Source organism: Agelaius tricolor, unplaced genomic scaffold (genome assembly GCF_023055355.1).
Source record: "Agelaius tricolor isolate 1412-34295 unplaced genomic scaffold, bAgeTri1.0.p SCAF_32, whole genome shotgun sequence".
Taxonomy (NCBI): domain Eukaryota; kingdom Metazoa; phylum Chordata; class Aves; order Passeriformes; family Icteridae; genus Agelaius; species Agelaius tricolor.
The window spans coordinates 2611711-2633259 of NW_027269292.1; the positions used below are offsets into that span (position 1 = coordinate 2611711).

The 21549-nt window shown below is 45.8% G+C and overlaps 2 protein-coding genes across 5 annotated transcripts in view; one reads left to right on the forward strand and one right to left on the reverse strand.

Annotated features, from left to right (window-relative positions):
- Nucleotides 1–21549, forward strand: part of RAB11FIP4 (RAB11 family interacting protein 4) — a 121234-nt gene that overhangs the window by 65720 nt on the left and 33965 nt on the right. Inside the window, exon 1 of one of the 4 annotated variants that reach the window (XM_071451252.1) lies at nt 4026–4182. The exons of the other annotated variants lie outside the window; for them this stretch is intronic. The gene's annotated coding sequence lies outside the window, so the exon portion shown is untranslated. Of the gene's footprint in view, nt 1–4025; nt 4183–21549 lie in introns of those variants that run through there. 4 annotated transcript variants of the gene reach the window in all.
- LOC139602020 (keratin-associated protein 4-4-like) overlaps nt 68–21549 on the reverse strand; it is a 29420-nt gene continuing 7938 nt past the window's right edge. Inside the window, exon 3 of the mRNA XM_071451481.1 lies at nt 68–487. Coding sequence (XP_071307582.1) covers nt 68–487 — 420 coding nt within the window. The remainder of the gene's footprint in view (nt 488–21549) is intronic.

The following is a 21549-nucleotide window of genomic DNA, read 5'->3' on the forward strand; positions in this document are numbered from 1 at the left end:
TGCAGAATTGGGGCCTGCAGCATTGGGGCCAGCAGCATTGGGGCCAGCAGCATTGGGGCCAGCAGCATTAGGGCCAGCAGCATTGGGGCCAGCAGCAGTAGGGCCAGCAGCATTGGGGCCTGCAGCATTGGGGCCTGCAGCATTGGGGCCAGCAGCATTGGGGCCTGCAGCATTGGGGCCAGCAGCAGTAGGGCCAGCAGCAGTAGGGCCAGCAGCATTGGGGCCTGCAGCATTGGGGCCTGCAGCATTGGGGCCTGCAGCAGTAGGGCCTGCAGCATTGGGGCCTGCAGCATTGGGGCCTGCAGCATTGGGGCCTGCAGCATTGGGGCCAGCAGCATTGGGGCCTGCAGCAGTAGGGCCTGCAGCATTGGGGCCTGCAGCATTGGGGCCTGCAGCAGTAGGGCCAGCAGCATTGGGGCCTGCAGCAGTAGGGCCAGCAGCATTGGGGCCTGCAGCATTGGGGCCTGCAGCAGTAGGGCCAGCAGCCCTGGCCAGGCAGGAAAAGCTGATTGCAGAGGGATCCCCAGCAGAGCCCCTGGGACAGGACAGCGCTGCCATGGCCACGCTGCTGTGCCAGAAGCGGGCACTGAGCTGGCACAGGGCAGTGGAGGAGCCCTGGACACACAGACACTGCACCTGTTAAAAACGAGAGCAGACCCCCGGTACTAAAGTGATTTCATCATTTATTATAAGAAAAAGAAAGGCCTAAGGCAAGGGGGCCCGGGCCGAGCAGGAGCGTTCCCGTCGAGGATGCTGCAGCGCTGGCGCTGGGGCTGCTCAGCAGCCATGTCCCAGATGGAGCAGCACAAATTCAGTGGGTCAGAAGCCCCTTTTTATCCTGTTTTTTTGTCCCTTTGGATTGGTTTCTTTTTGGATCCTTCATGTGCGTGAAGGTTGAAGGCGCTTGACTGGCCCATTACAGTTGTGTCCTGGCTGGCTCGTTTCGCTTGGTGCACTTTACTGAGGTGTAATATGGTACATTGAGTACCTTTTACAATATAATAACCAAACTAACAGTACATGCTTAATGATCTATCAACTATTTTACAGCAGTTTCTAACCTATTTTTAACACACCCGCACCTCTGCTCTGCCAGCTGGGTGTGTTTCTTCTCTGTGTGTCTTGCAACTTCTCTTTTTGCATTGGCATTTCTGGCTGAGATGCTGGATGTGTCAAATTCAATGGTAAAGCTGTTTCCTCTCAAAGTTGAAATGTCCATAAAATGCTGATTTTGACAACATTTTGGCTCGGGAAAAAGGAAATTATTTGTGAATTTCAGAGTTTCTCATTTTGATGTCTTTCAAGAGTAGAAGCTTCAGTTTTTCATTTTAACTTGATTTTTGTTTAATCCTTAAGAATACTTCAAGAAATTGGTTGGCACTAGTCTTTACAAAATTCTTCTAGTGAGAACTTTCATATTTTCCTTTAATTCTTTTCAGGAGTATCAAAATTTCTCTTTCAGAATTCCTATTTTCAGCCTGAGGCTTGTGAAAGACAGGGCAGCTACCCAACAAAGCAATCTAGGAATATAATGGGAACGATATTTCATGAGAAATTGTTCTTTTCCATTCAGGAGAAGAATGACTAATGTGTAGTGCTTTTCTACTAGCTGTTAACAATGCATTTCGTTTTTCCTGACGTGTTTAGAAGAATGCGACAAGAGCCCCGAGGCATCTTCTAACAAAGAAACGTATCACTTGGCGTTTTTACAGCGAGCTGAGGCTTTTCTGGGTTACACCCGTCAAAGTGAAGTGGTGGGTGTACCTTCCATTACCCACCAGAAAGGAAACAGAAGGAAACAGTCTGATAAAGCCATAGTTTTATTAAGCAAATATTCCTATGTAAGGTCAAGACATTGCTGCCTGCTGAATTTATTCCAGACTTCAGGCCTGCTTTTTAAAAAGCTTTAAGTATGAAGAGATAAGGAGTTAATTTACCTTTTCAGAATTAGACCTTCTTAGACCTTCTGAAAAATTCATGGAAATTGTGAATGGAAGAGATACATTTTTAAACATGCTTGGTTTATTTAAGTGTAATATTTGCCAGTCTTTGCTGTGATGTGTGGAGCCCTCCCCTCTCAGTTCATACCCCAGGACATCCTAACTGCTGGAAAACTGTCTTCACCCTCTGCCCTGAACCCTTGGCTCTGTATTCTTAAATGTTCCAGGCATCAGGCCCAGCTGTGCAGTGGTTTGACCTAGAAACAGAGCCTTGCCTGCCTGAGAGTGATGTGCCTTCAGCATCTGTGTGCAAAGAGCATGAGCTGTCTCAGGTGCCTCGCTCCCCGGGGTGTCCAGAAGTAGCTCCATTAACAGATGATCATCCTTTTGGCAGAACTATTCACGCTTAATCTCTTTTGGGCTGAGTGATGAAGCTGGTTGGAGGCAGAGCACTCCAGGGCTCAGTGTAAATGCAGTGCCAGGAGCTGGCAGAAGAGCAGTTTATTCTTCTTCCAGAATGTGTCTGGGCGTACAGTGAAGTATAAAAACTCAGATGCAAAACCAGAGTTACCTTCCCGTGGTACTTTCTTGACCACTCTCCTTTTCAACCCTATTATTTGAAGTCAGGAACTGAGGCCCTTCTGGGAGGGGACATTTAACCGGTTTACTCCAACCATATTACACGTGGTCTTGTACAAGGAGTTCATTTTAAGTTACTTACACACCCATAATGGTAACTGTAGGAAGAAAGAAGAGGATTAAAGTATATCCTCCCTGAAAACTTAAATATTGGGAATATTTGATATTTTCCACTTTGAGCAACCCCTGTCAGCAAAATTCACCATTCAAAAATTTCCATTGTTGCAGAAATCTGAATTACAGATGTTGGTCTAGTTTATGATTAAATTATAGAAAAGGGCAGGAAGTGTGTTTTCTATACCATTAAAATTTGAAAGATACTGAAAAATGTTGCCTACCCTAACTCAAGAAGTAATTTTCAGGCCTGTTTGTGAGCAATAGGGAAAAAAAGAAAAAAACATGTCAGATCAGTCATACTGATAATTATAAAATGCTTTGATCTGACTTCCATAATGTAAACATTCTTATTGTAGTTGACTCACCGGTAGAAACACATACTAATGTTGAACAAGGAAGCTGGAGTGCATTTAGGATCAGCTGTAACACTGGAAAATGAGATTTTTAAATGTCTGTTCACCTCTTCTGGTTTTGCACAGGCTTCCATGAGCTCTGTGAGCCTTTTCCATCTCAGCCACCACTAAGATACGGAATAGCCATTAACACAACTAACACATTATGAAGGGACAACAAATTCAAAAGGATGAGAGCCCAAAATACTCCTGTAATACTCTGGGTATTACAGACCACCTGTAATACTGATTTGAGAGGTAGCAGAGAGGTCATATTTTGTTCAGATAGACAAGTTTGGTTTCTGCTGCACTTTTGACTTCTGTCTTCCTCTTATCTGACTATTTCTTGCTCTCTGAAACTTCACACATTTTGTATTTTGGACTGTGATATCTTTGAGAAAAACCTTGGCACCACAAGAGCCGAGTGTCCAGGACCTGTTGCCATAATGCAAAAGTTTAATTCTGTGTTTCTGCAGCAGTTGATTTTATGAATTCCATGTTTCCATCAAGAATCATTTACCTGCAGATCATGACATTTTGGCATAGCAGATTTTTACAGTTGTTCAGAAATAGCTGATTCAACTGCAGATTTTAGCATCAAACCTGGGGGCAGACTTCAATCCTGACATTGTTTCCGAGATCTTGGAGCAGCTCAAAGCAGGGGGGTGAGGCAGAAAGTTTATTTATTTCAAAAAAAAAGTAACATCGTTTTTAACATGTTACAATTCCAGATAGAAAATGTTTCGCTAATAAGCCGTATTTCAAACTGATGAGAGCACTTAATAGGAGTTTATCTTTACCTGAGTTAAAGCAAACGCTGCTATTCCCAGCCCTGTGTGATGCCCGTGGCCGTGCTGAAAGGAGCATTTGATTAGGAATGCCTCGGCCAGGGCCAATCTGGGAGCTTTGGAGTCTGCCCCGGGAGCCTTGGCAACGATACACAGGAGAGCCCGCAGCAGCACAGCTCAGCACAGAGCGCGTCCCGGCTCTGCCTTCACATCCCGCGTGTGCAAGGCGGGAGAGAAACTTTGCTGCTGCCGAGACGGGCTTCAGAGACACTGCACTCCCCGTAGAGACTTTCACAGGCACTCTCAGTAAGTACAATTTTAAATTAAGGAATGGTTTTTTCCCTCTGAAGTCATCTTTGTTAAGCGTGCTGTAGTTCAGGGATAAAAATCAGGCTAAAACCCGCAGTTAAAATATACAGCAGCCTCCTTTCAGTTAGTGTGGAACTGCTTTAACCAGCCATTCACTGAGTGCTGTGGGACTGAAGGAGCCGGGTCTTAGAAAACCTTAGAGACTGGGAAAGCAGAGCCTGACCCTTCCCCCTTTGTCAGCCTGTTGTTTTCAGGGTGAGCCCGTGGCATTGTGTGTGCAGTGGTACCTACAGCAGAGCAGGGACAGCCCCAGGCTCTGCTCATCTCCCCCTGCACGGCTGATGCAACAGGAGCCCTGCAGTGCACAGGAGCCATTCCCATCCTTGGGCACTGGAGGCAGAGACTGTGATGAAGAGGCTGGAAGAGAAAAACTGAGCTGAGCTGTTCCCTGGTTTCTAAGGTGTCTATTTTCTTAGGCAGAACTGGAATGTATTGTGAGGTTTCATTCTCACCAAGCTTTTCTGCTTTCTGAAATGTCTGTGTTTGCTTTTAGTGGAGTATGAACTGATTGTGGAAAACCTGGAGATTTATCCCAAATCAGAGGAGAGGATATGATTGTGGTTGTATGGCTGGTTTAGGATAGGGGTGTCTGCATCCATCTCTGGCCTCTGTCACAGGCTCAGTGTGGCCTCAGGGAAGGAGCTGCTCTCCCTGAGCACTGAGTGAGCCCACACAGAGCCTTTCTCCCTGGCATGTGATGTCCCTGCGTGGGCTGCACTGGTGTGGGTGGGCATGACTGCTGCTGGTGCTCATGGCAACCTCTCCCTGTGCCTGTGATGCAAACAGCAGTGGCTCAGGGATGTCTGCACTCCTGGTTGAAGCATTTTGGGGCACAGCTGTGCACAGACAGTGGCACATCCTGTGAGGTTGCATGTTCCTATGAGGTACATGTAGGGTAGAGCTGTGGCACTCACAGCACAGCACAGGGCTGGGCTGGCCCAGCTCCCTGCAGTGGTACCTGTACTGCTCTGGGGAAAGGCCAGGGCAGTGGCACAGCTCCTCATATGCAGTTCTCTCACAGCTCAGCTGCCTAAAGCTGGATCATGAGGAGCACAACTCCCATCAGTGCTGGGTGGTAACTCAGGCTGCTGCCAGGAGCTGGGTGTGTCTGCTTGTCCTTCAGCCAGGGACAGGGACCCTCTGTGCCACCCACCCCAAAACAGCAGCACTTTGCAGCAGCTCCTGGTGTGGGGATGAAGCAGATCAGTCACAGAGTGCAGTGAGTGAAGGACTCAGACCTGATCCTTTGGGAATAGTGAATACTGCAGTGAGAGGAAGGGGAGTCATGACTCGATTTATCGATGCTTTTTGATCAGGCAGTTGTACAAATGCTTTCTGTGGGGAGAACTGAGTTTAAAGGAACTTAGTTCAAAGACTTCACACATCTGATGCTCAGGCCAAATCCCTGTAGCTTTGGTTCCCTGTTGGAATGAGTGTGTAGTTCAAGTGCAGGCTGTCATACTTGACTGGCAGCCAGATGAGGCTGCTGCACCTCATCAGCTCTCCTTGGCCCAGAGCTGCTCACAGCAGTGTCTGTGGGAAGCCAGCTGCAACAGAGCCAGGGACCTCTTGGGCTGAGAGGTGACAAGGATTTGGCTGGCCCCGCTCTTCTCCACTTCTAGTAGCACATGGGAGATACCAGAACCTTGCCATTTAAATCAGCAGAGCTCACTGAAATCAGCACTGGGACTGTGCACCCTAATTAACAGTCTGGCCTATCATTTCTTCAGAAAGAATCTGACAGCCCTGCTGAGTGAGAAGTGTGTCCTGTGCTCCCTTGGTGCTTGGGGTGGTGTGTAGTCTCCTTGGGTGTAGTCTGCTGTTGATTAGATGGTTTGGGGTTTCCTCTTGCCTTGGAAAAGGCCGAGCACTCCACAGCAGTATCCATATGGATATTTCTGATTACTCCCCTGCAGCCTCATGTGATGGCCTCAAGGGTTTAGTGTAGCTTTGGCTGAGCCTGCTCCTGCAGAGAACTCCTTTGTGTCACCCAAGTAACCTGTGCACATGAGCTGTGCTCTGTCTGGCTCAGAGGTGCCAGTTTGCCTCTGAACTGTGCTTCTGCCATGGCTGATGGGGAATTATTGGGGGAAAGATGCAGAATAGATCACATCCTTATCATGTTGTGGCCCAGTTCACTGTAATACTTGTTCCCTACAAGGCTGCTTAGGGATACCTAACCCATTTTTTCCCTTTGGAGAAAAATGTGGTCTTTTCATAGCAGAAACCAGCATGGATATTAGTTAATTCCAGATCCCAACATATTGTGGTGTTTCCTGTCTGTTTCCCTCATTCATCTCAGTGTGTAAAATGTGAGGAGACTTTCCATGAGTGAGGAGCAAGTCTCTTTCATCTGTGCCTCCCTCCTCCCTCATGGAGTGTTAGTGTGTGTTAAATAAAGCATCAGGCTTGGTCAGCTCCAGCTTGGACTCATCTCCTGAGTATTAAGGACTCTCTGTCTCTCTCACTTTAATCTTCCCTCTGCTTTCTTTCTGTTCCTTCCTCTATTTTTCAGCAACAGTGCCACCTAATTAGGTCATGGATTGTTTCATACTCAGAAGCTTTCAGGAGGTTTTCCAGTAGCTGTGAGTTTTGTTATTCAAGGCACTGGTTCTGCTTGCCCAGCTTTCCTGCTTTGTGCCTCTATTAGCTGCTCCTAACGCTGAAATATTTCTCATTCACATGGCTGCAGCAGTAAAAGCCTTGTTAGTTCCATAACAAGCTGCTACTGACTCCTCAGGGAACTCCCCAAGAAACATTTTACTCTGAGATCAGTCTGCTTTTCCGCATTCCCTACTGTTTTATTAATAAGGATATTTTCCTGAGAAGGAGATTCTCACAGAAAGTTGCCTGCAGCTACACTGGCTGCTCCTCCCTGGAGCCCAGATAATGCCTCCTGCTTGCTCAAGATGTCAGGATCCCCATCAGGGTAACAACACACGCGTTGCTGCTTTCAGGGCAAGCAGGGGTCAGCAGCATGTCGAGACATTCCTGGGAGTGTGGCCTTTAGCTCGTGTGAAACAGACCTAATCCAAGGTGGGGCTGGCCCCAAATTTTCTTGCATCCAGATTCAAGGACTCATTTACCATGAGGTGTTACTTTTCCCCACAAACAAAGTTCAGTTAAGCCTTAAGGAGTAATTCCAAAGGATGTGCTGGTCAGTATAATCAAGAGTGGCAGAATTGGATTTTTTATATCTGTAACCAAAATCTAGGAAACACTCGATACATCCAAATCAATCTGCAGCCAGAAGTCTGTGACAGAATGAGCTGTGACCAGATGCAGCCCTTATAAGTGGTATTTGTAGCAAATTGCTACCTCCTTCCTCAAAACAAAATACCATTTTTCTCCTGTTCTCTAATCCTAGATTTTAAAGCTTTTTTCTTATGGTCCTAAATTATGGTTGTGAATTATGGTATCCCCAAATATTCTTAATAGCTGTATTAATACTCAGGAAAAAAAAAACCAAAAACCAACAACACAAACAGATGAAAGAAGGGCTGATAACTCAGAAGGATTGAAAAGATTTCTACTTTTCTTCCGAGTTAATTGAGAGCAAAGGCTGTTGCCCCTTTACTGCACAAATTTCAATTAGGCTGACAGCAGAGCTGGTCACAGAAGGCTGAATCTGGCCTGTAACAATTTGTCAAGGAAAATCTTTCCTGTTTCAATCATTGAACCTTATTAAATCAATTTCATACAATGTTTTAGTCATTGGCTTTCATTCATGCCCAACTAAAGCTTTTTTATAGCAAGCAGTGACAACAAAGTTTGCATGCTAGCAATAACAAGACTGGCTTTGCCTGGTCACATGTGGCATAAGAGACTGTCCAGAAATTTTCATCCTGTTGTCTGCTGGGTGAAAAGAGGGGCAGGAGGTGCTTCCAGCTCCTTCTCCAAGCAAGGTACCCGTGCATCCAGGTGAGATGGGGGTGTCCAAGTTTTTAGCCTGAGTCCTAAGTGTTTCACTCAGGATGTTTTGTAACACTTTTCAACGTGAAGATCACATATGGCTGTGGAGGGACCACCTTGGCTGGCTTTTTTTCCTGTGATATTTTTTGACATTGCTTGCTAAATGTGGCTTAGCAAAAGAGTGGAGAGTGATGAAAGATGGGAGTTGGACAAGAAAACTACATATAAAGTAAAGGAAGTTAGAACTGGAGGGCAGATTTTGGGGCAGTTAGGATCTGAGCACCAGGTCTGAGCACCACTCCTGTCTCCAGAAATCTCATAAGGTAGGTTATTCAGTAAACTTTCTGGACTAGTAGATAACATCTCTTTTGCAGTGCACTTCTGCTCAAATTTGTATCCACGGTTTGTTGTGTCACCTCTGATTTCTTTTGAGATTCACTTCTCATTCCTTAATCATGTCAAGCACTTAAACCCAGAGGGAATTTGGAGTAAGTCAAGAGTTTTGAGCTGAGTCTCTCCTGCTGTCTGAAGCTGAAATGAGCCAGCCTCAAGAGCTCCTTGAGATATCCTTTTTGAACAGGATGTCCTGTCAGGTTTACATCGAAATTACAACTGCCTTGATAATTTTATTTTTCTCCTTCATCCCTCTGTCGTAACACATGAGAAATCAGGGATGCAGACTGACCTCCTGGAGGAAAAGGCATGCTGCCAGGGAAGTAGGTCTCAGGTCTTTATAGAAGGAAGTGTCACATTACCAGCTGATTAAAGCCGTCTGGCAGAGCCTAAAGCACAAAGCATCGAAGCAGTAATCCAATAACTGTCCTGAGAGGAGCCTGTGTAGCCTTTGGGGTGTTCCCAGGTGAGTCCCTGCAGTGTCTGCAGCCTCAAAGGACAATCCCCTGGGTCTTGTGCATTCCTCTGAGTTTGGGCGTTTGCACTTTGCAGAAGGGATTGAGGGAAGGAAGGCTCACACAGCTCAGGGCTGCTCAGGTGATAGAAAGGCTGATGGCTCTGCCTGGGGTATCTTTAGCTCCAGCCACACAGGCAGCCTAAGAAGCCCAGCAAACTGCAGCTGGGTAGTGAATTGGTGTTCACAGCTCAGCACATGAGATGAGGAGCCAGGCCCCATGGAGGCTGTGGCTCTTCTCACCCTCTCTCCTGGGTGCCTCTGCCTACCCTTTGTGGTGTGGGCTCCTGGAGAGGCTGTGTCACATCCGTGTGAATGCCTTGAATACTTTGAGGTTTTGAAGTGGCATTAAATGTCTGTATTCAGGCAGCTGAAGGCAATATTCAGTCACTCTGGACACCAGGTAGGAGTTACTGATGGTGCTGATCCATCCCTGGGCTGTCAGTGCTGCCTCTGCCTGCCTGGGGCTGAGCCAGCAGGAAGGAAACAGGGAGCAGACACTCCCCATCAGGGATAACTGACAGCATGGGGCCTGTGCAGACACTGCAATTATTTCCTTCATTTTCCTTTTTCCTGGTTTTAAGATGTGTGATTGCCATAGGGGTGACCACCTACTGTTGTACTGTGATTTGAGAAAGCCTTTGAACTTGTTTCTCTTGAGCTTTGGTCACCCAGATGTAAAACAGAAGCAATTAAAACACGGGAGAAGTGAAAAGACCTGGAGGATGGATCTGGATCTGGTCAGAGCCAGCTCTGCAAAGGGGGTGGAAGAGAAGGAGGGCAGGTTTATCTCTGGGGTGAAGGGCACTTTTCCCCCAAGACTTGCATGAAGCCTTAAACCACACCTGCAGCATCCATGCTGTTTGCAGGCAGAGCAGTTGTGTCTGCAGGACAGGTACAAATGCAAACTCCTGGCAGAGCTGCCACTCAGCCATGTATCTGAAGCATTTACTTTGTATCAGTTGCTACCTACAAGTGCATGAAAGTGCCAAAATGCAGAATTTATTCTCTGTGAGCCTGGAAGATAGAACTTTTTCCTGGCAAGGAGGGGCTGGCAGCATTTGGGAAGGTGTAGGAGCAGAGCAGTCTGGTAGGACACACTTCCTGTCCTGTCCCCTTTTAAGCTTGGTGGATGAAGGGCACCAGAAATTTCCAAATTGTGTCCTGGCCCTGGGAAGCCTTGGCCTGCCTGGAGGCACTCAGGGGATCAACACTGTCCCCAGGCAGGGCACAACAGCACCTAACAGGGAGATGAAAGCAGCAGAGATGTTCATGAAGTGTAGCTGGGACCCTGAATGAGGGTTTTGAGGGCTAATGCCAAATGTATCTTTGTTGAAATAAAGGTTTGCTACTGATGTCAGTGGCTTTCAGACCAGGCTTGGGCAAAAGTGCTGGTGCTCACTGAGTCATTGTGGGCTGCCTTTATCTGGTGGCCAGCTTCTTTTAGCATAGTTGGATGTCAAAAAAACACATTGCTTTTCCCAGGAGCAGCAGCTGGAATATTGGTTTCAGCTGGAGAACTCTGTGATGGACTTTATTCAGGGCTTGGGGAGACTTCCAGTTTTGATATTAATAGTGATTTAATGATAAAATGGCAGCATGACTTGGGAAGGAGAGACAATTGATCCAGTGAGGCAGCCTCACAAACAGCTGTGTCCAGTCTGCTGGGGAGCCAGAGCACTGCTGTTGCTCCAGGTTGCTGCCCAGGGCTCAGCCATTTGTCTGAGCACCAGTGAACAAAAGCAGAGATGAAGAAGGAAATGCATCCTCTCTTCCACAGCAGAAAATTAATTGTGAAATATTCTCGCCCCACCCTTGCCCATTACTCAGGGAGGAGGGAAGGAGTGGAGCCAAATATTTGAGGAAAATGTTTCCAGGATGGGGGTAGTTCCAGTCCTGTGCAGTATCCATCCTAGCAGGGCACTGCACTGAGTCCTGGGGGTGGCATTGCAAGAATGGGGAAAGAAGCATCCAAGTCCTGACTTTATCACTTTTCTTGTCTGAGCTTGGAGAAGTCACTTGAGAATAGTTTTAGGGCTGGAGACCATCTAGGCTGTATTCTGCTGTTCAGCAAAGCCTGTATTTCTTTGAGCTTTTATCACACAAATATGGAAGAGAAGCAAATAAAGGGTGCGAAGTAGGTGTCTGACCACCTTTAAAGGCACAGCCTCTCTCTGTCAGATTGCAGTGAAATGGCAGCAGCCACTCTTTCTTTTCATGCAGGTGTTAGGAAATTACACTGGTGGTATCCCAGCTGTGTTGCCTGGAACTTTCTTCCTTGTTCCATGTCTGCCCTGCAGCACATGACAGCACCTCCAAAAGGCCAGTGAGTGAGAAAAGCTTCTCCTGGGCCATCTGGGGAAATGAGTGCGGCTGTTTGTTCACATTGCAGGTGAGCAGCATTGAGCCACCTGTGCAGGCTCCCTCTGCAATAACCCCAGGTTTCCTCATGTTTTTTCTGGTGCTCTCTATCTAAAAATGACCCTCTATTGGAATTAACTTGTGACATGTAGAAACTATTGCAATGATCCCAGAAGAAACCACAAACTCGAGATGAGAGTTTCTCACTGCTTCCAGTTAAACACACACAATGGGTCCATTTTACATCAGCTGGCATTTGTCAAACTTATCAGTTTATGGTTACCACAGTGTTCTTTTGGGAACCATTAACACTGTGTGTGTCACCCAGGGAAAAGGCCACAGGAATCCAACTCAAAATATTTGCATTGCTTGCAGCCAGGCTTCACAGCGTGGCAAGGGCAGTTCATGGTGCTGGATTTTGGAGGTGTTGGTGTAGCTGTGCCCCAGGTATTGAGCTGGGAATTAAAGACACAGCAAGGGCAGAAGGTGACTGGGACTCTGTACATGTGCTGCTGAGGACAGATGGCTCACAGCCACCCCTTCCCTCCTCACTGCTGCTCAGTTTATACTCTGACAAATAAAAACAAAAGGACTTTATGAAAGACATTTGCATTTGTGATGTTTATAGTACAGAGCCTGTTCCTCCTACTTAACTGTATCATGAGTTAATCCATTCATTTCAGCTGCAAAGCCTGATGCTGAGTTGATTTACACTGGATAATTCCAGGTTAACTAAGCTACAGTCACTGAGCAATCCCAGTTATAAGAACATTCTTGAGTGCTGGGAGAGAAATCAGACAAGGTGGAAGCACAGGCACACCTGGCAGGCAGGCAGAGCAGTGTGAGTGTTTACAGACCTTACTGTGAAACAGGGAGGTGAGGCTGGAAAGAGCTCATGATTGTGTGCTGTGTATTCAGGCTTACAGGTGGGGTTTGTGTGAAAGAGGAAAGTTTGACAAAAAGTGCTGATGAAGACCAGGCGCCTGTCCCAGTACAGACTAAAAATACATTGCATTTGTCATTGTGAACATTTGCACTTATTAATAGCCAATATTAAAAAAGCTTTCTGAGTCCATCTGTTAAAGTGTCTGGCTCAGGCAATGTATGTTCAGGGTAAGTTTTTGAAAATTCCTGCCTTGGGAAAGATTTTTTGCTGACTTTAAAATGTTAACAGCATTTTTCTGAAATTTGATAAAAATGTTTTACTTACTCAGGTTTATAAATCATAATCAAATTCTCACTGTAGCACCACTGTATTGAGCAGTGGCTGAGGAGTATTGAGGTCAGAACTGGATATGAGTGATCCAGCCTTATGTTGGCATGGTCAGGACTGTAGACACCCCTTATCAGTACATCAAGGACTTGGATAAAATAAAGACCATGCACCAGGTGAATGATTAGTGATGGTGGTTTTGGGTAGCCACTTAAGACAGGATAGCACATGGATACAAGATTTACGTGCTGGGAAATCTGTAAGAAAAAAGGCCCTTACATTTTCCAGCCTGATACAGGACATCACCGTTGTGGGATATAAATCTAGAAGATATAAACAATTATCTCCATGTGAGTGCTGGCTCAGTGTGGAAATGAAGGGGCTGAACAGTTCCACACTGAGCCAGAGGGAATCTCTTCATGTGACCCCTCCATCCCTTGCAGGGGGACACCTCCTGCAACTTTGGCCTGGAGGAGCCTCGTGTGGTGCTAAAGCTGCCATCCCTTGTGTTGTTCCAGGCAGCAAGTGCATTTCAGGGTGAGCATCCCCTATCAGTGGTTCCCATGCTAGTGACTGGTTTGTCCTGGTGACTGACAGCTGTGATAATGAGGTTATTGTGAGGAGGCAATCAGTGCACAGAAATGTTTTTATGTCTTATGGTCTGGGATCTTGGGGGTTTTTGTGCCCTGAGAGGCTCCAGCTGGCTGGGCCAGAGCAAAGGGCAGAAAATGGAGTGACTGTACAAGAAGAATCCTTGTTGCTTTCTCATCTGCATTAGGTGTTAGTTTGTCAAAGTCATTGTAGGGCTGTTTGCTGTAGTATCAAGACAGAGTTTTCTAAGCATTATTATGTACCTTTGAAGTAAAAATACCTGGGGAGCAAGGCAAGTCCATTAGTCCCTATAAACAACTGGTGGTTCACAGATGCTCCATTTCTAGGTAAATCCCCTCTGCTGCTCACTCTCTCAATGCTCATTGAACTCTGTTGACTTAACTCCAGGTTTTTACACAGCTGGCTTATCTCTGTACAGTGCTGTGCCCCTGGGAGCCTCAAATCTGGGTCTTGGCTTAGACCAGAGCAAAATACTGAGTGATCTGACTGGATCTGGCTGGGCAAGGGTGGCGTGGAGGAAGAGGGTGTTCTTCTGCTTGCAAGATTTGATGAAAATTTAACTTTTCTCTTTTATTCTGTGGTTTTTGTCTCACTGGAGTTGTGGAAGCTTTTGCCAAAGCACCACTTTCACCATGCAAAAATCTTGTTTCCTTTCTCCCCACTGAACTTCTGCCTATTATATATCTGTGAGTTGCAAAAAAGAGCCTCAAACCAGCAGTGGCCACAACAGCTCCTGTCTCTCAGGGACAAGATTAAAATCCACCAAAATGAGATGTCATGGAAAGCATTGAGTTGCCATTCTCTGGTGCCACAGAAAATTGACTTCCTGTGTCTTGCTGCAGTGCAGAGCCCATGGAAGTACCTGGCTTGCTGGATTTCAGTGTGAATGGAGATGGGTGGTGAATAGGATCCACAAATCACAAAGCTAAAGGAATGTGCTAGGGATGGCCCAGGCTGGAAATTGGATCATTTTGATGTCTGTACTGAATTGTTAAGGCTAGAATTCATGTTCCAGATGATAAGACTGTCCCTGTGTAGCTTTTAAATCAGAATCTGTATGTTTCTTACTGAGATTGGACTTCCCTTGGTAATATCCAACCATGCCTCTGAAATGCTTTGTAGGCAATACTTATAGGAAGTAGTGGGGGTTTTCCATCTGCATGTTAATATTTTAGTGGTTGCTATTTTTTAGCCATATCCAAGAATGAGAATTCTGTTTGTGGATGGAACTGGCGATTGAGCCCATTCCTGACATTCTGCATGATCCAAGATCCTAAACACAAAAGTAATCCTGAACCAGGCATGTATGAATTTGCTGCAGCTGCAGCTCAGACTGAAATGATTTTATGAGCATTACTTACTGAAACAGGTTTAGCCTGACAGTCCAGCTCCCTGCTCACACTGTGGCAGTGTCTCTCCATCAGAGGGAACTGGAAACATCTGGTTCCTTATTTGGTGAAGCAAAGAGCCAAAAGTGAAAGAAAAGGGGTGCAGCAGCCGAGCGCCACAATGTCACTGAAGTGCAGAGCCACAGAACCAGCGCAGTTCCCGTCTCTCTTGTATCCATGGAGACCCCAGGAGTGCAGGGGCTGGGGGCTGTGACACTGCTGTCACCACGTGCCCACAGGTGACAGGAAGATGAAGCTCAGCTGGCAGGGAGGGCCCTGCAGGAGTCACAGGTCCCTGTGAGACAGCAGAGCCCAGGCAGAGCCACACCCTGACCTGGTGGAAATGGCCAAACACAGCAAACAGTTCAGCTCCTGCACTTTGCAACCTTCTCATCCCTCTGACAAACAACTCTCCACTCAGCCTGGATGGAGAGGCCACAGCTGTCAGTGCCAGGGGCTGAGCCAAGGCCACCTCATGCCCATGAGTGTTTTTTCCCTGGTGACACTGGTGTACTGGTGGCACTGGGATAGATGACCAGCTGCTTCAGGAGTCCCATTACTAGGTATGTGCTACATGAAGATGGTGCTGGATTGATAAGACAGAAAAGATTAATGGTCTCAGATGCAATTTTCCAAACAAACAAAACTTTGATCTGCAATGTAATTTAGATTATCTAAATCCGACACAGTCTGGGGCCTGAGATGTATCAGGATTCTCAACTAAAAAGCATTTCCTGTGGCACAGTTGGTGTCTTTCAGGCATAGCAAATGAAAAACATTTTCTTTTAACTTCCATGTCCCTCTTCTCCCCAGGTTTTGTTGTCTTTCCTAACCTTATTCATCTGCTAAAAAACAGGGCTGGAGACAGGAGCTTGTATTGGGCAGACCTGTGAGCACTTGTGAGGCCTTCTGTGAAAGAGATCATGAGGTGAAGCAGAAACTAATGCCTATGTTGCATTAAAAGTCAACATTTTGACAGAGAAGTTTTCTTTTGAGTAGAAAACTGTCCATTTGAGGGCAGAAAAGGAAGGATCAAACATCCTGCAAGCTGTGATCTATCATCATATGGTGCATGGTCAAGTTATCAGTCTAAACACTGTCCTGGTTTGCAAATCTCCATAAGCACAGATGTGCTTTGGGCACAGTGGGCTCATTGTCCCAAGAAAAATTGAAGGGAGCTCTTGAATGATGTCTTATTATAGAAATGTTGCTGCTAAAAGCAAATTCTCCCAGAGAGTAAGTGCAGATTGTTTCTGTTATTGATTGCCACGGTCTCTCTGCTTCATTGAGACCACATGGCCCACTTTGTTTTTGTAGCTGTCTTTTATTAAAACTGACAAAGAGGTATCAGCATTTAAAAAGATGAGCCTTGAGAGTCCCCTGGGCGGCATTTTCATGCTGTAAAGTGATACTGGCACATTTGATCCACAGATGCTTTTAACACAGTGATAAAACAAAACCTTTCCTTCCCAGGGTGGTCTTCTACACTACACAGCTTTCTGGTTTTTCCATGCTCAATGGGCCAAGAAGTGGAGAGAACCTGCAATTCCTCCTATCTTAAACTGTGCTCTCAGGATCTGGTCCTGTGTTCTAAGCTGCTGAGGACATCCCTGTGTGTTTATTTTTTTAAGTATACTCTGCTGCTTCGTCAAAGGCTCATAACGCATTTTACATTCACATGGGTTGTCTGAACTGGTCTTTAGTGTTCCTGAGACTGGTGGTCAGAAAGTTTTCATCCTTCTTCCTGGTAACCAACATTTACAATCCCTAATCCTCTCCTGTTCTTGTACCTGACTTTCTAAGAAGCCAGTCAGAGTTTTATTTGAACACACAAACCTTGTTTGTTTTCATTTTTTTGGCATTATATTTGAAGGTATCTAAAAAAATTTAGATCTGAGACATTTCATACTAGGACCTATCATGAATGGAAATGTTTGACCTCAATCTGTCTGTGCAGCAGCTCCTGATCTGTAAAATGGGAATACCATCTTCTCTCATTTTGAAGAGACTTTATGAAGATAAATTAATCGTTGCAGAGCACTCAGATGTCAGAGTGATGAACACCACAGAAAAGCTTAGGGGGGAAATAAATAGTTCTGTCTGCAGAGCAGGCTGTTAGTAGTAGCCATAAATAAGACATGAAGCTGCACTTTGATCAAGAGACTAAAGCAGATATTGAATAGTTGCTGATAAGCCAAGCACCAGCCAGCCAGGGTCCTGAACACTTCCAGACCAGTGGGAAGTAGTGTGTAACTGTGTGATTAAAGAGATGTGGTAATGCAAAGGAGCAATAGGACCAAAGTGAAGTTGCACCCATGAGCTCAGTGCAGGTTTGTTCTTGCTTTTGGATGTTCTGTTCTGCAGCCTTGCTGTGTGCCATGAGAGAAATACTAGCCCCTGGTGAGCATGAATTATTCTTATCCTGGCCAACTGATTCTTTTTCTTTTCCTTTCCTCTGCTAACCAGTTGTGTTACACAGAGAAGGGACTAAAAGCTTAAAAACATGTCGTGAGAACATACTCAGAACTGAAACTTCCAAAAAGTTCTTCTGGCAGCAGCCTGTCTTCTACAGATCATGCAAAGCATAATCCAGCAGATTCCTGTGTCAGAAGGGCTGTCAGAACCCCCTGCTCCATCTGCAGCCCCAGGCTCACCTGAGCCCTGGCCACTTGCTTGCTTGGCTAGGAAAAAAGCACTGAAGCCTCCTCTCCCTACAGCCACAGTGGAGAGAGGTAAGTAAATGTGATTCCATCTTTCTGGTGCAATATGGAGCTGCTTGCCTCCACTTTGGTTTAAGCTCTGAGGTGGCTGAGGAATGCTCACACTTCCCTTTCCTTTCTATGCTCTTGTCAGCAAAGTGAATGTGTCCAAACCTTCCAGAGCCCTCCCAGCCCATTTCTAAAGGACAGGCTACATATTTTTCACTTGAATTTGCTCATGTAGCCTGTTTTGTTTTATTTATTACTGATCATTTTGACAAAGGTTAAATAGAATAGATTTTGTGTCTGGCATATTTTTGTAATGCTTTTGACAAAGGTGCTTTAATCATGGATTCACAGCTACAATTCTGAGATGCCTTCAGAGCTTGACATGAAAAACCTAATGGTACAGTTGCACTGATGAGTGGGATGTGTATCCTGTGCCATCATCTGGCCTTTGCACTCACAGCTCTTGACTACTTGTCCCTCATGAGGGATTTTGGAGAGGAACACAGAAAATCCCTCCAAACGCCTCATTAAGCAGCCAAAGTATATAAACTACTGATGGCAGGCAGAGAGGTTACAAGTAGCTCATCTCTGGAGAGAGCAGTGGGTGAGTCTCCTGAAATGTCTTCATGCTGTAATTGCATGTCCCAGAGTCGGGCCCAAGTTCATTACAGGCCCAAGGAATGGGTGCTCGTGGCCCTCAGCCTGTCCTGCCTTTGGTGCTCTCACCTTGCACCGAGACGAGCCCTGTGCTCAGGCAGAGCTGTTTGATGTGCCTGGCTCCTCCTGGGGGCAGGACACGAGCAAGCTCTCTGCTCTGGGGGTCATGGGGAGAGCAGACCCCTGTGGTGCAGAGTTTCAATTGCTGCCTCCTTAATTACTAAAATAAGCCTCTCTGCAAGCACTTGGGGTTTTGTTTTTTGGGAGTGGGACCAGGGGTTGAGCTATGCCTGCTGCACCCAGAGCAGTGTTCCCCTGCAGCTGTAGTTTGGAGTTGACCTCCTTACCCTGTTCAGGGATGAAGGGATGGGGAGGGCAGGGAAGAAACTGCAGAAAGTTCTGGAAAGGCTCTGCCAGCTGTAAATGCAGCCTGTTTCTGCCTCTTCTGCAGTCTTCAGCTCCCGTGCTCTGCACTTGTCCTGTGTTCATCCTATCTCAGCCTCCTCCTGACTTCCCCTTAAATCATGAGAACAAGTTGTAGTTGGGAGCAAGTTCATTCTGTCCTCTTTTCCCTACCTCAAATATCTTTGCCTTTGTTGTGATTGCAAGGTCTTTGGGGCAGGGATTGTACACTCCCTCTGTTTTGGCAGAAACTGCCTTAATTAGGGATTGTTCTTGGTTTGTTCTGTCATAATAAAAGGGATTCATAATAATACTGCAGTAACTCATGCCAGTCTTACTGCATTTCCTTCAAAGGAAGCACTCCAAAATAAGATGAGAGTAGATGAGATGAAGATCAGACCAGCTGTAATTACAAGTCTGAGATATCTCATTTTGGAGCAGAGCAGTTACACACAGTAGTAACTTGGCTAGCTCTTATTGTAGGGGAAAAACCTACACAAAAGGTATTTTTACGTAAGTCTCTGTAAAATAGCCACCAATATTCTTCGGAGAGAGCATGATTAAAGGCTTTTGAAACATGATTGGAGTTGCCAGTTTTCATGAGATAATTAAGATGCAGGTTTGGTGTATATATATTCTGGTGATCTCATTACCTTCATTATTAATTAGTCTCTGTTCTTCACATTTCAGCTCCAGTTTCTTGTCATTAGGGTGACTCGCCTGTGAGCGATGCCTTAGTGAGATGCAGAGGAAGGATTCTGCCTCTGGAACAGCAGAGGAGGTGCCAGCCTTTGTTCAGAACTGCTCCAGAGAAACTGCAGTGCTTTGTACCAGATCAGCAGGTTTCCCTGCCATCAACCCTTTCAGTGATGTGCCCTGCTCGGTGTTTCCTGGCCAGGAGCCCCTGGTTTCACCCGGCACTCTGGGTGCTACTGGAAATCATAGAATCATAGAATGGTTTGTGGTGGAAGGGACCTTAAAGATCATCTCATTCCAGCTCCCTGCCGTGCCTCACCTCCTGCAAAGGGAAGGGAACAGCAGTGATTTTGATTTAGGCTCTCAGTGAATATATCTCAGTGATATACTCAGCAATCTTCTTCTAATCACCCAAATAATGAATATTTTCCTCAGATTTTCTCTGGCCTGCTTCTGCAAGCACCTTTTTCAGGATGTATAGTGTTGGTTTGGGAGATCTGTGGGATCTCACAGTGCCAAGCATCCTTTTGCCAATCTCTTTTCTTTCCTGTGGTAATGAGGATAAAATTTACTCTCCATTGACAGCTACTTGTCACCATGCTCAAACCCTGGACAGGATTCAGCACAGGTACTTTGCTTAATACAAGTGGCATATGGAGGGTGGGACTTAGGAAAAAACAAGATGAATTAAGGTGGAACCTGAGTGTGAAGGGATGCCCTGAGTGCAGCAGTTATGGCACTGGATGAGTGTAGGCATTGAAGGGCTTTCCTCTGAAAGGCAACAAGTCTGCTGCTGATGGGGTCACAAATACTGTGCTCAGGAGGGTCTCAGTGTGCAGAGCCTGCTCGTGCAACCACACACAAATCCTGGAGTGTATTTCAGTGTCTCTGGTCATCTGAGCAGTCACTAACCTGCACAAATTCCTCAGCTGCCTGAAATCATGACAGGAGAATAGATTCCAGTCTCAAATGGGAGAAATGCATCACACGAGCTCTCCTTCCGTGGCGCTGACTCAGTTGAGCTGCAGCTGCACCAAGCGGAAGCTGCTGTCCCGGCAGACACGCAGACACCCTTCCTCTGCACCCCTGCTGCTCTTAGGCATGAAGCACTTAAAGGCCTGTGGCACTCCCAAAATTAATCCTCATTCCTTCAAGAGAAGCCAGTGATGGTCACCTGCCCAACCTCAGCCATGACAGTGTGCTCTGCTTTTCCCTTTGTAAGAAACAAATCTTAAATCAAATTAAACAGAAAATTATCACTTTACCATGAAATGTGTAAAAATAAGGGGTTTGTCTCAATGGAGATCAAAGGCAGCTTATAACAATCTCTACTTAATCAGGCTTAGCTTTAATGAAGTGAGAAATAAACCTGTATTATAGCTAGGGTTATTACTTAATAAAGATTTTATACAGTCGCTCCTTAATGAGGAGTGATTGTCTAAGGTCCATACATTTTCCAGGACTTTTATGAGAAATGCATCTATCAATGAGAGATTTGTGCCTTCTCAATTATTACTGTATAATAAATATCAAAGCCCTGGGTAGCAAACTGAGTAGGGTGTTCAGCAGGTGTACCACACAGTTGTGCATATGTTCTTAACATTTCTATTACAATATTCATTTTAATTATTGCTGCTTTATCTTTTTAATGCTTATTTTATGTTTTTCTCATCACAAGCTGTTGAAAGTAGATCTGTGTTGGGTAATGGTTCTGTAATTGTCAGGTTTCATAATGTGCATAGTAGTGCCTGATCTGTGTAACAATACTAACACTTCTGACTTGCATCTTTCAGGAAACAATTACAAAATGTACCATGCAGGTACTTACTTCATGTGTGATTGTTGTTTATTCTGCAGTGAGCCCCTGACATACAACTGTCTCTCCCAAATTAAATACTGAAAGGAAAAGCAGATTTTAGAAGTGTCCTATTTAAAAAGCAGTGAAGTTGTCTGTCCCTGAATCTGTCTTGTAGAAATTGCTTTGCCATTGATTTAGATCAATGATAGGAGGATGTTGGGGAGAGTTTTTGATTCGTGTTGCACTGTTCATGATCAGCTTCTCAGCTTCCTGGGAGAGCCCCCGAACAGGAAGGGTCTGGGGTCCCACTGCCACCTCAGGGAGCCCAGGGTCGTCAGGGTCCCCATGTGCAGGGACCTGCCCCGAGTCCCTGCGAGTCCCAGTGACCTCCTTGCACACGTGGGGACGGCAGTCTGTGCTGGCTGAAGCTGCACTTGGCTTTCATCTCTTGCTGTTACACTTTGTTACACTAAACCTCAGGCATCCCCCACCCTTCCAAAACTTCTGTGCTCAGCAGAGATGGAATTCTTTTCATTTTCTTTCAATGAACTGCAAAAAGGGTCAAGTTCAGTGAATTGCTTTAAGCATTGCATATATATAAGAATTGGGGCTGATTAATTTCTTTCTCTTCTTTTCCTTTTGAACAGCAG